This window comes from Syngnathus floridae, chromosome 7 (assembly GCF_059516105.1).
Source record: "Syngnathus floridae isolate MCC-2025c chromosome 7, RoL_Sflo_1.0, whole genome shotgun sequence".
Taxonomy (NCBI): domain Eukaryota; kingdom Metazoa; phylum Chordata; class Actinopteri; order Syngnathiformes; family Syngnathidae; genus Syngnathus; species Syngnathus floridae.
Window position 1 is genome coordinate 16,389,683 of NC_142419.1, and position 14,523 is coordinate 16,404,205.

At 41.6% G+C, this 14,523-nt stretch overlaps 1 protein-coding gene across 3 annotated transcripts in view; it reads right to left on the reverse strand.

The window, feature by feature from the left end:
* The window catches only part of esamb (endothelial cell adhesion molecule b), a 32,854-nt gene that overhangs the window by 4,406 nt on the left and 13,925 nt on the right, over positions 1–14,523 (reverse strand). For 2 of the 3 annotated variants that reach the window (XM_088380042.1, XM_088380043.1), the window contains 3 exons: positions 1,486–1,631; positions 360–561; positions 39–194 (listed from right to left, as the gene is read on the reverse strand). In XM_088380042.1, coding sequence (XP_088236168.1) covers positions 39–194; positions 360–561; positions 1,486–1,631 — 504 coding nt within the window. Of the gene's footprint in view, positions 1–38; positions 195–359; positions 562–1,485; positions 1,632–2,098; positions 2,397–14,523 lie in introns of those variants that run through there. The other variant, XM_088380044.1, reaches the window with a different exon arrangement.

Here is a 14,523-nt window from a genome sequence, read left to right on the forward strand (position 1 = left end):
TTAATTTATTTATTTATTTATGCTTGATGATTACTCACTTTGCATTGGCGAAAAGAAGACCTCCTGCATGGGGGCAGTCTTGGTCCACTTGTACTGAGGGACAGGCTTTCCATGAGTGGACTTGCAGCTCAGCGTCACGTTGCCGTTGACGACGGGCTCGCCAGTCATGGTGCACACCGGAGGGGACGGCGGGACTGGGAAGACGACACATAGCAGGATTAGGAACGATTATCGTCATATTTTTTGCTGGGAAAAGGTAGGAGTTTATTTGAGGGAGGCTTTTAGTGGAAGTAGCAGCGTCCTGGCATTTCTGATCACACCTGACCTTTATGCAGCGATGCCAGGGGGGGCGGCGTTACCTTTGACATTAAGACGCATCTGTCCAGAAAGGCCGGTGCCTCCGGGTATGATGACGTCGCACACGTAGGACCCCGAGTCCGTCTCCTGCGTGTTGTTGATGAAGATGGAGAGGTTGGCGGAGGGCATGGCGGCGCTGAAGCCCGCCCGAGTGCTGAAGTCATTCTGTCCGTGGCCCACCTCCCCCGAGCTGAAGTTGATCACCTGGTAATGAATCAAATGAATTCTGCATATCATACATTCTAATTGCATTGGTTGGCAGGCTTCTTTGCCGGTAGAGATTAAGCATATAAACAGAAATGGACGTCCATCATAAAGATAATCCTGATGTGTGCAGATGGCAAACGGCGACTTTTCCGATTTTCTCTGCGAGATAAGCCGCCAGGCATCAGACACTGAAACTGTTTAGATTATATTAATCATGCCGAGACTCACGCACGCTGTACGTGCTAATATTTACAGATGAAATATGTCATTCGGTTCACTTGCTCCCGGAACGAATTAGACGTGGCATGTGTTGCAAAATTGTTCATCTCAGCGGAGCATCTTTATGACCCCACACCCTCAGATGACCTTTCAGGACATCGTATGTAAGACCACCTCCCGCAAGTAAATAAAAATATTTTCCAAATAGTGAGTGGTGCTGGTGGAGTTTTATTACAGTTACCTAGAACTGAAAATGCAATTCCTAATAATCTCTCAAATCCTTTCAAAGCTCAGTGAGGCACTAATGTTCAAAAGGGACAAAGACTGACGAGAGTATTGTTATTATTGTCCGCCTACAACCTTTTTTTTTTTTTTTTTTTTAATCGCTGAACCATTTGTGTTCGGTTTGAAGCACTGTAAATAAATGCTAATTAGCTTTAGCATTGGCTGTGTTAAATAGACGTCATTCTCACACACATCTAAAGGCCACCGCTACGTCCCGTATCATATCCTTCCGTCATGTATTCTCCTTCGACAGCGCCACAATGACCTCCATTCACCGTGTTGTCTTTAATCCCACTAAAGATGATCACCGTTGTCAATTCCCGTGGAGGTCATCGCATGGTCAACTCCAGATCAGTACTTTCTGCATTATTTAGTGATACATTACTCACTGTGGGTGTTTTTAAGCCTTTATCTCACCTGCTTGGAGTGGTTTCCAATGAAGTGCCAAATGATGGTGTTTTTGGAAATATCCGAACTGGGGCTGTACCAGGCTTGCAGCACCACCATCTGGCCCTTGACCACCTCCATCTCCTGCCGCGGGATTTCCACCTTTTGGCTGTCACCTGGAAATGTAGCATAAATTTGTGTTGCCTATTAATAATCAATATGGCTTGCTCGGTCGTTTCATTGACCACGATGGGTAAGACTCAATATAATATGACGTTTTTTAATGTCTCTTATTCACGTGGCTGTCAACGAGGTTTTATTTAGTCCCAATACTGTGCATCCCCTTGATAGGAGAAAAGCTTGGGACTTTTTCAATTCCCCTTTCCTTATATATAATACTGTTTTATATATTTAAAAAATAATAATAATTAAAAAAAATATATATATATATATTATATGTATGCAATTGATGTAATTGATATTCTTTTTTTTTTTAATTAACCAGCCAATTAAGCTAGTACTAAAAATGTCTTTTGCCAAATATCTATCAGCATCAAAAAGTCATTAAATCATTGTGAAATTTCCATCTGCACCTCCACTTCATTTCCCATTCAAATTCAGACAGACAGACAAAAAGACTCACAAGGCGCCCAGTCACCAGAACCAGACAGCTGGAGCTGGATCAAATGATCCCAGCAATCGGAGTCCGAGTGTGTCTCCAGTTTGGAATGTTGTGGGGAGGAAAAGCAACCCAGAAGGGAAAATAACACAAAAAAAAAAAAAAAAGGAAAAATAGAGAACCCAAGTCCTCGGGAAGGTTTTGACGAGCTTAGCGCTCAAGAGAGAATGGTCAATCAAGAGCGGGAGAGCGCTGTGATCCACAAACGGACAGCTTGAATGTCCACATCTGTTCAGCCAGAAACATCTTTCCCCTTCTGGCTTTTCCATGCATGTGCAGGGCAGAGGAATTAGGAGATTGGAGTTGGGTTGGGCCGAGCTGAGCTGATCTGAGTGGGGATGCGCGCATTTGGACCAGTTGTTTTTGTGACCTGAAAAAAAGTTTACTTGCAGTGACTCTGTTTTTCTTTTTTTTTTTTTTTCTTGCCGCTTCTAATGGCAAAGTGACCTCTGCCTCAGTGGTTGCTCCTCTTCCTTAATTTCTCAATCTGTCAAATCCCGTTGACTAATCCCCGAACAATCCCGGGCTCAATCCTCTCACCTCACGTGAGGTAAAACAGCTCAGCCGGACATGGATATGATGATATTGATATAATGCTCACACACACGCATAAACATACACTTTGATACCAGAGTAATCAAAAATGAACAGAGCTAATCACTTTGCTTCACATGTAATCATGACATGTCATGCTAGCTTACACCGTCCTGTTTGGTTGTCATGACAACATAGGATGCAGACAAAGCTATCTATAAAAAAAAAAAATGATTTTTTTTTTTTTTTTAAATAAAAGGATTAAACTGAGGTGAGGTGTCGGGGGAAAAAAATGCTAATATTCCTCCCATTTTTCCTTTGCTGAGGTCACCCTCAAGCATCTATTGCACGACTGAGATTTACATCTTTCACTGCCATCATCGCCGCAGGCCATTTTCATTCTTAATGTGGCACAGCTTCGGTGTTCAGACAGAGGAATTGTCTTTTTTTTTTTTTTTTTATATACCTTCTGTTATATTTCTTTCTTTCTTTAACACCCCTCCCACCCTCCACAAATCCTGTTAGCGCTCCAATTTCATCTCCAGCTAGCGCTAACCAATAAACCGCCTTGGATCTGCTGTAACATTATGTAACAACAACAAAAATTGGAGGGGGGGGGGGAAGGTTTTGAGAATGAGGATGTCTGGAATGATGCAATATTTCATTTTGATTAATCAACATCATGCAATCACGACGGATGATCAGGTGGACTGTAGACTGATGATGATGATGATGATAAACGGGGGGGGGGGGGATAATACTCTTCTGTCTGCTTCATTGAGGAGGTTTAGTGTGTCATTCACTTGTTTATGAAACGAAGGAAAATCTTCGCTTAATCCACAGCCGTCTCCATCTGGGTTGAGAAGCAGACAGAGGTGTTCCGAGATGAATCCCAGCTCAAGCGGAATCGGCCAATAAACGCCGCTCGCATATGATTCCATGAAGGCTCCGTTCAACATTGTCCTAATTTCCACTTGGCCCAAAGGCGGAGGAAGTTATGCTTAATGTCGGCTAATTGGATTCTTCTCTTTAAAGTCAATAATTGTTTAGGGCAGAGGGTTCCCAAATTTAAGAGTAAAGAGCTGCGGCAGAAAAATAGAAGGAAGCTGCGCCACCGGGATTGTTTCATATTACAAGTGACAAAAGCAAGATTGATTGAGCTTGATGAATCAAAACACATTTTTATGATTTGGGTATTTGTTTTTACAGATATTATAAATGGCCTAGTTTTTATTTTAAAGTTGGTGATTTAGTATTTGCATTACTAAATATCTATCTTTTTGAGTTGGGTCCAAAATGCCCTAAGCTCTCGTTCGAGCCTTATGTAATACCAATATTTGCCTACAGGGGGCAGCACATTCCTATGTTGCCATCGGAGGGCTAATGAGGAGATAAGATCGCATCATCATTAAAACGGCATGATAAACACAGGATAGAATCTAATAAATGGCTGTAAAGTGGAGCAACAAGAGAGTGCGGCTCTTATTAGTCCCCAAAATAAAATCAAAATATGTCCTCGTAGTGTGTGCGTGTCTCTGCGCGCGCGTGTGTGTGTATGTATGAGATCAAGCGGAGGATAAAAAGTGCGTGGCTCAGTCAAAAGCCCCGAGGGAGCCATGTAAAGTCCTGTGTGAAGATAAAGTGATCCTCTTTAAGCGGCCCAGGTCTATCTCATGCACTAATCTCTGGTTGCTTCCAAGCCTTCTCTTGCTCCTCTCATGTCAGTCCCTCTCAACAGAGCCAAAACTCGAACTGAGCAAGTCTCCATACATCGATCACAACATTCATACAAAAAATAAAATTTATTATTAGGATTATTATAATTATTAAAATTAATTATTATTTATTATTTATATTTTTATTTATTTTTATTTTTCATTTTTATTTATTATTATTATTATTATTATTATTATTATTATTATTATTATTATTATTATACCTACACAGCCAACATGGCATCCATCCATCCATCCATCCATCCATCCATCCATCCATCCATCCATCCATCCATCCATCCATCCATCCATCCATCCATCCATCCTTCGGCATAGAGGCACAGGACTCAGGGTGACTTTAAAATTTCACTTTGACCAAATTGAAAACTCGCGACAGATTCGACAATGGAGCGAATCGGTTATTCTGTAAGATTTTGACAGACAGGAAAGATGGAGGGAGGAATGTAGGACAACCAAATAGCCCGCTCGGTGTCAAACGGCATGTTGGACTGACCCTACAGGCTTCAAAACAGATGGCGACTCAATAATAAATATTTGGGGAAAGGCGCCTTTAAATTGGATTACATTAGTATAATCTCTGCAGCTATTTTCAACTATCTCGGGCACACTGGTTTTAATCCCTCTTAACTTTTGATTGTGTTTTAAATTGATTCTCCGCGCGCACCCACACGCATGCGTGAGGTGACACACACACATACACAACTTGCAGCAATGCTCACACGTGCTAAAGTATATCAACAAACATAAATAGTTTTATCATCACTGTAACAGCTCGGGGTCAGAGCAGAAGCTCCATAAAGAGAAAATAAAAAACGATTGTTTGTTTATTGCTTTAAAGGATATTCCCTTGAGGTGTAGCATCTCTTTTTTTTTTTTTTTTTTTAGAAGGACCTATTTTAATCAACAAATGTGCGCCACTGAGATTTTTTTTTTTCTTTACAAATTATTGATATTGTTAATGGCTTGCTCCCTTTTATGCTAATAAGTTAGCACACTTTCCATTTTGGAGCTCTCATGACTATTTTGTTTTGTCCCGTTTGAATTAAAATTTTGGCACACAAAAAAAAAAATCTACACCACGGTAACGCCTTTCATACATTTTCAACATGCGGTGCTCCTCTGCTCCTGTTTTGGTTAGCAACTGAATCACGTTCAACTGGGCTTCGCCATTTACTATCGTGTGCACGTGTGAACATTTCCGTCCATCACGATGGAGACAAAGCAGGTGTCTATTTGAAGGAGATGTTTACTCGTCTTAATAAATCACGAAGCACCCATCCCGATAAATACGCAAGCTTTCTTGTCATAAAGCATTTATTCCGTACAACGCAAGTGCAACTATTTACACCCCAACTATTTATAGCGCGAGAACATGAAGTCATTTGAGACATTATTGCCTCCATCTTCATCACCGACGCCTCGTTATAATCACATTATGTACCCCGCCATTGAGTCCTCTTGCTTTGTCCTTCACCTTTTGTGCCGTTTTTTATTTACAAGCGTGATGATGCAGAAAGTGGCGGCATGTGACGCTTTGCGTGTGCCGTGTTTCTTAGCTCCTTTTGACAAGCAAACACATTTAACACAATGCCCGCAGAGCTGATGCAAACATGAAACGCAAGACAGACAAATGGGGAATGGGGGCGGGGGGGAGGGGGGGGGTAGCAGCGAGTGTGTTGGGTTTGAGGCAGAGCATGGGGAAAGTGGGCTGATGCTTTGATCACATGCAAATAGCACACACTGGGGATGTAGGTGTTTATGTATGTGGGGAAACAAAGACGGCTATTGTAGAGCAACTTTGCCGGAGTGTGCAAGTTTGGGAATCCGATGTCTTCTCGTCTGCGGTGGGCAAACTGCTTTTAAATGTCCTCTATTATTTAGGACCGTCATTTGAAAGCGATTAATCATGACAATATGACTTCATCGCTGAAACGAATTGCCGAACAAGACATTAAACAATTTTGTAAATGGTTCTCTATTTGTACCTTGCGATTTGTTGATGACTATCTTGAGATGTAGATATGCAGATAAGTATATTTGTTAAAAAATAGATTTCATGCTCTTCCCAGTTGTAGTTTACTGTCAAAATAGACCGAAACAAAAAATGACATTTTATGTATTTACCACAACCACATAGATTAGCATTTGACTCTGCTAGCATAATGCTAACGTTAAATAGGAGCTACGTTGCTGTGCTACGTTTTAAGCGACAGATTAAACACAAACAGTGCCGCACATATTCTTTATCCTCCGTGAAGAATGACTAATATTAGTGCCGTATCGATGAGCCAAGAGGAGCTGCGCCAAATCGGTCTGCCTGTCATCCAACGCTTAAATGGCCACCGGAAAGACTATTAAGATCATTTTAATTTCTTATTTGTCAATTAGTTTTATTCATCAGCTTTGTTACTATCCTGCGCCAATAGCAGGGCGTTACGCTACATCCAACACCAATGCTAGTAAATTTGGATGTAGGAATGGTCAGCCAGACTCGAACGGGCGGCTGCCAGCGGCCTCTTTATCCAAGCTGTCCATCATTCCCACATTGACCTCCCTCGCCAACTTTCGGGCAGGCAATGAAAGGCAATGCAGAAACTTAAATAGGCCTGCCATGTAATGTTGCGCCACAACAGAGTCCGCAACCGGCCGCCGAGGAGATCTCGATAAAGCGCGCCGCCACACCCGATGAACCGGCCACATCGCCGCCCGCGGGGTGATGCCGAGTCTTTCTTGCGTTGCCACTAGTAATTAACAAGTGGAGTGATCTGATTTCAGATTTCCACTGGGACGTCATCAGAGAGAACTCACAGGATGATCTTTATAATCTGCCCATGCTGCATCAAATAATCCAACGCCTCGAAAATTGATGGCGGGGGGGGGAATGAAAGAGTCAAAGCCCACACATACATCAATATTGGAATATATTCAAGGTGCTTCATTATTTTGACTTTATTTCAACGCACATCGACATGCAGCAGACCATGCTAACGTTTGAATCACAGCACGCTACATTTGCAGATCACATGACGCGTCTCAACACGTCTTTACCTTACGCGCTGAAATGAAGTGATGCATAATTAACAAGAGCCATTACATCGACCGAATCAATATTTAAAATAAATATCTAATAATAGCATGTATTTAGGACATGACGGCTAGAATTCTCGCCGCATAATGAGCCAGGATAGCGAAAGCGAAACGGAGCACATGGAAAAAAGTGGGTTAAAGAAATTTCAAAAAGTGGAGTCTTTAGATAGAGCACTTAAAGCGACACACCCGCTAAGTTGAGAATGTGGTTATAAAATAAAAATTGAAAGTCAAATCTTCAAAGTGACTCAAGTAAAGCAGTGATGGGCCTAATCTGGATCGCACGTATGATGTGAGCGACCCGCTTGAAAGTGGTTCGTTTCCCGGACATATTTGGCATAAAAGCGTCACATGTAACCTTAAATGCCATTTGAATAAAATCAAGTGGTTATTAGTCCACCAGCTCTGCACGCCTCTTCGGCAGTTCCCCGCCGCCATCACGCGTGACATTTAGCGGCGAGCGGGAGCGACATTCGTGCGTCAGGCACGCTGGCGAATCACGGCCGTGATTAATATGGAGCAGGTAATGCTCTCGCCTCGCTGTTGTACATTACCCGGCTAATGTGACGCTTTATTGATCCCTGTAGGGAAAATGTTCTTTTGGCGGCGAGGTCTCGGCGCAGGGTCAGGAGGAGCCGGAGCGGCCCTGCAGCCGGGCTGCTTGAGCATTCAGCGCGGGATTGAAGAATGCTCGCTGATATCATTTTGGTGACCGCAATAATCCGGCGTCAGCGTATTTCCACCCGTAGCGGTGACATTTCGTTTTTTTGGGGAGGGTTGAAAAAGTGGAAATCTATACGTCAACAAAGAAAAGTGTCGTATTCAAATTCAGTCACAGTCCAAAGAGAACCGCCGAGTTAATCTCGGAGAGAAAGGATGATTCGACACGTGCGGCGCGATACGATTCAAGGGCATTTTAAAGTGGAATGATTCGATTCGGTTCAGCGGGATTATGATTCGATTCGTACGGCTCAGTTGGAGAGGCTATGACGCGATGAGTTCCTTGTCATTTTACAATATGATTGAACGTGTCGGTACTGTGGCATTTCTTTCGAAAAGATAGAATGGGAACATTAGGCTCACATAAAAATATTATTATTATTTTTTAAAAATATGTAAAATATAAAAATAAATAAATAAAAATAGAAAATAAAAAATACAATAAAAAATACAATAAAAACTAAAATGATTTCTGATTTTTAATATCTTTTACGGAATACTTAGCAAGTAAGAAAGCTCATTTAATGCTTCTAAAAATAGCCAAATGTGATACTACATAGATATCAAACATTTTCTTAAAATGGGTCCAGAAACTGTTAACAAATACTACAAATTTTTTATGAGACCCAAGATCGCTATCTATCAGATTTTTCTGCTTTCTCCTCGATTCCAGAGTGCAAGTAGCCATTTCGAAAGGTGCGGGAAAGATCTATTGGCCTTCTACTCCCCTGAAGCCAAAGCCCATTATACCAGGTTTAACCTGCCGAGTCAAAACAATTGCTCTGGAGCTTGTGTTGGAGACCCAAAAAAAAGAAAGAAAAAAAAGGAAAAGTTGGGTATACCAGTCAGCTCGCACACACTCCTAGACCTCAATTTTCTTCCCCCTCAGCTCTTTTCGCCTCGTGCCACGTCTTGTGGTAACAGCTCTCACTCAATGCGAACCGGCTGCCAGAAACAGAGGAGACGTCTCGCCTGCTTCAAATTGGGTCATTGGTAGAAAAAAAAAAAAAAAGACGCTGCCCTAAAGACACTGTTATCCAGCAAGATGGCAGCTCACCTGATCAAGGAAATTGGGTCGCTTGCACCAAGGGGAGGGGTGGGGGGGGCAACGTGAGTGACAGCCAAGAGACCTTCGACATGAAGCTAAATATTCGCCGCTCTTGAATTCATCACAATTGACAAAGTGGTCGAACTTTGTTTCTACCAAAGTTCAGTTTCCACAGTGAGAGAGCAAGTGACCATGCTGGCATTTATTTCTGTGATACATGCGACAATCTCCCATCCCGGGGTAGTCCAGTCAGAGCTCCGTTCCCTGATGGAGGATGACACAAGAAGTTGATCTGTAAAAAAATGACGCTCGGGGCGCGCTTGTGTGCCATCAGGACGGTTGTCTAAGGAGAGCTGAGCCAGGAGTGCTAAGCCAAAACCTGATTTGAGCCGACCCCAAAAAAAAAGTCTGTTTTTTGTAGGAAAATCGGTTGAGCGTAGACTCGAGGATTGTAGGCTAGCGTCTTGACAGAGCGATGCATGAGAAGCTGTCTCGTCCGCTAACGTCATCCGCTAGCTGGCCGCCGGCGAGAGTTCTCACCCTTCTCTTATATGTTTCACGCAGAAAATGACTGTCACAACCATCGTGCCAACAGACGCACGGAGAAGTCCGACGACAATGATGATGATGATGGTCCCGGGCCAATTTTTAATTAGTGTCTTTCTTGGTGTGAAAATGCAGTTTTACAAATGAGTGTGGCGAACTACCAAATGTGTGAAATGACGCATGGGGGCAACAGCGGAGATGTTAAATCCATGCGACATTATTGACAACACATTTAATTTCAATTTTAAAGCCACCAAAATTGAATTGTTAGATGACGTACTTGACGGTGAGTCTAAATTCCAGCTCAGGTTACAACTGATGAAGATTCCAAGGTTCTTTGCAGGCTCTTAAATATTTTATGAGCCATTCTCCAGCTGCTACAAAACTAAGGCCGGAAAAGCTCAAATAGTAATCAGAACCTAAAACCACACCACGATTCAATGGACAACATAACTCAGCTTTAGAATGCGACCTCCTTCCTGGAATCAGAAACGGCACGCCGTAAAGTGTCGACACGGCTAATCAGATCATTTCAAGGCTTCTCAGAGCACGGCTGGCGTGTGGCTCGCCTGCCACCCAATTACGGAGGCCCCGTCAAGCGTTGGAAAGGTGCGAGGAGCTCAATCAACATGGATTATTTCAAAAGTGAAAGCATTCGATGGCACCGACACGCCTGACATGATCGATGGGCTGGCAGAAGCTCTTAAGGCCTCTCAAGGGTCCGCTTTACGAATGCATTTAAACACACGGCTCGCCTTCAACATCGGGATTAAGACCGCCGACTCCCCCGAGGCCGAACAAGTGGCATCTCCGGGTAATGATCGAAGACACATGAAAGAGGTTTTATTCTGGTTTTTGTGTAATCCTCTTGAGCTACTTTTCTCGGCTCCAATAAGTTGATCAAAATCTGGCACCTTAATGGCAACAGATTTGCCATTTAATCTGTTGGGTGTAGAAATTCAGTCAATGCTTCAATCTGGTTAGCGGCCATGTGGGGTAAGTCTCATTTGTTTTGATTGTAAAAACACTTATCTCCGGGTGGGCTTGTTACTAACCCTCAAAACGTTATATAATTAATCTATGACTGACCGGAACAAATGACACTTGGAGAGACCAGCCGTAATGTGGATGTTGACCTATTTCTCAACAAGGATTTTTGATGTCGCTTATAGACCTTTCCACTCATAATCTCATTTACATATTTCAGAGCATCGTATTAGCAGAAGGTCTCAGCCGACATTACATCAGTTACTGCCAAAATGTTTATCACCCAAAAACAAGAAAAACAAACATGGGGGAGCTGCCAAAAAGCAGTTTGGTGCTAGCTAACTAACAAGCTAGCTACTTAAATTGCTAGGTATCTCATTAGCTATCTAAATACACTAACATCAGACCCTTAACATTAAAATATGAATATATATATCATTATTTGAAGTGCTAGCCAAAATCAGATCTACCGCTACACCAAAAGATACATCAGCCAATTATTCAATCCCAGTTTCAAAATTAGCATCACAACACCAACGGCTAAATTGAACCACCTGAGCGCTAAAAGTGTCTTTCCAAATTTTCAAAACCATTACCTGGACTCAAATGCAATTGTCCTCAATTGCAACTTTAATTGCTAATCACAAATGGAGCATATTGAGTGCATCAAGCATCAAAGCTGATGGGAATGGCCAGATTTGCTCCAGCACGACACGGTATGACCCAGAGCGTTTCAATACGCATTAAATTGCCTTTCCTAAAGCCGTGATTGTGTTAAGATCTTTGCAGCCAGTTGGCAGCAAAGGGGTTAAGCCTTTAATTCAGCCACAATTCCACAGAGCATTGATTAGTGGAGATGGATGAAGCCACTGATGGAGGGGAAAGTCTTTCTTTTTCCCGTCTCCATATGCTGTTGTTGTTGCGGAGGAGGCTTTTATAGATCGAAACGTAAACGTGTCTGTAAACCTCATTTGACGCCGTTGTTTTTCTCAAATTAAATGAATTAGTGCTGTTTTCCGAAAAAAACTACCCGCCTGACGGGTTTACGGCCTCTCGGTCATAATCAGAGACCGAAATCTTGAGACCTGGTCTCGAGCGAAATGGTCTGTTTCCAAGGCCGGGTCACTAAGATGCTTCTTCGCGCTTTAATCTCATTATCAGCGCAAGCTGGCTTTGGCAGGCGAAGGGAGGGCGGACGAGACAACGTCATAACACGACCGTGGCTCTTTGACATGGGAGGCTGGGAGCTCATCTATTGTGGCAGGAACAAGACTGCCACTGTGCACCGAGTGTGAAAGATATGATAGAGTGCAAGTATTGCATCATCATAATAGTGCCTGGACCGATCGGGTATGATATTTGAAATAGAGTGGAAGGTGGAAAAGTTGAACATCGATTAAAACTTTCAGGAAAAATATCCATGAATTCATTTTCTATAGCAAAGCTTACTTCCCAGAAGCGTAAACTGTAAATATTAACATAATATAATATAATATAATATAATATAATATAATATAATATAATATAATATAATATAATATAATGCAATATAATATAATATATATTATATATAATACTTATTTGGCATTTTTCAGACTAAACCGAGTCACATTCCAAACATTTGCCTCTAATAAAAATCATGCGCGGTCAGTAATGAACGATCTTAATTGAATCAAGAACACACTAATGAGTCAAGCCAAACTGCATATTAGAAAACTCATGTCTGTTCATTTGCCACAGACAAGAAGGATTTTTTTTTGTGCTCAAAAAAGATAGCAACGTCTGTAGCATGTTTCTTTCCCAAAGATGCGTCACCAAAATATACGCCAATGCTTTTACGTCTTTCTCATTTGACAAGCTTGTTCTCTCATTTGAAGCCACTCGCCTGACATTGGGCTGATTGGAAGAAGATTAAAGGCATGACACTCATCTCCGCTGCGGGATTTGACTCAAAAGTGTCTCCGTGTTGGTCTTCGTTTGGATAATTAGCCTGCGTGACAGCCAACAGATGAATAATGAAAGACATTTAAATCCTGCTAAAGCCGCACAAATGTTCTGATCACTTACGACTCGCAAGATCATGGAAATATTTTTTAATATGGGGAGGGGGGGTTAATGACACATTTCTGGAGTTTCCCGATGTTGCCTTGTTTTCACTTTGAAGCTCTTATTTGACTTTTTGTTGAAGTTTCTTCTTTTTTTAAAAAAAAATAACATTTATTTTTCCGACTGCTTATCAACATTAGGGTTGTAGACAAAAATAACATTTTAGGTTTGAATTAATGCCTGATTTTAGGGCAAAAGGATTTTGAAAAATAATGTAATTGCATTTTTTTCCCCATTATTATATCATATATTTATAAACACACACCTGCAGCTTCTGATTCTACCTTGGACATGTTTATGCATTCGCAGATGCTTCTTGATACCTGGCACCAAAGAAGACAACTGTTGGCTTTACATCAGTGCAAGCAGCCAGTTTGTGTCATCTCCTCTCACTTCTGCCATCTCATTTTATTTTTTAACCAAAAGACTCACTGGACTCGGATGAGTCAATTAAACCTGGCGCACCATTTTCACTACCAACTGCTTATATGCACCATAACATACAGTTGAAGCTATTGCTTGTTAGCATTAAGCTAGCAGAATAAATTCAACTATGTGTAGTTGTTTTTGTTTTACGTTTTCCTTGCTTCAGTTGGACGTAGCAAAAAATAGCGCAGGGTCTAATGTTTCGAGAACTGCTCACTATTTAATTGTGGCTGCTTATTGTGTCAAAGCAAAAATAAATTTCAAATTGAGTCACTCATGTTAAGTATGACAATCGGACCGCTTTGATGATGGCAAGCGGAGAAATTATCTCATTTGATAGCTGACTTAATACCGTGTGCAAGTTGACGATTTAGAGCTGAACATCAGAAATGATGTCTGCGGCAGGTACCATGGTTACGTTTTTTTTTTTTTAAACCATGTTTGAGTAGCTCTTCGAGAATAGACACAGCTGTGTTCGCCACAGCAATTTAGATGACCACGTGAACATACCGGCAAAACCCGGGCTGGAAATAGAAATGAGCAAAAGAAAATACTTAATGTTCCGATTGAATGTTATATTCCGGTGAGGCTTTAGGGTTTCAAGACAAACCTGGATTTTTTGGAAATTAAATCTTGGTTGACTGCAAATTAAGGTTTTGGGTAAGACGTCTGAGTTATGGTTTCAAATTAGGGTTTTAAGAGTCAGACTTTAAAGTGGCATGATTTTGGGATTGGGTCAGGTGAGAGAAATAAGCAGCGATGGAGGGAAAATTCTCGGCACAGTTAATCTGGCTTGGGTGAAATAAAAATGGATCATATGATAATTAAAATAATCTTCATACTGTGGTGGAACTAATCTCATTCTAATGGCAGAATCGCTGATGTGGACACGCGGATTAGCTTTATTGGAGTATGTTAGGGAATTTTTATTGGGACTAACGTTGTTATCAGTACCGCTAATCGCATCCATGACTTTTTCCGAACATTTTTTGCTGCTTGAACCATTTTCGACATTAGCAGAAAAACAATGCCATTAAGCTTGACTGTGTCATGTCTCTTAAAAGTAAAAAAATGAAGAAATTGAAAAAATGCTGGTCCTCTTTCATTCCTGTTCTTTGTTCACAATGTGCTTCCTTGTTAAATGAATTAAAAGCGTTAATCGTTATCACCCACCCGAGGTTAAAAACGTGACCCTGAAC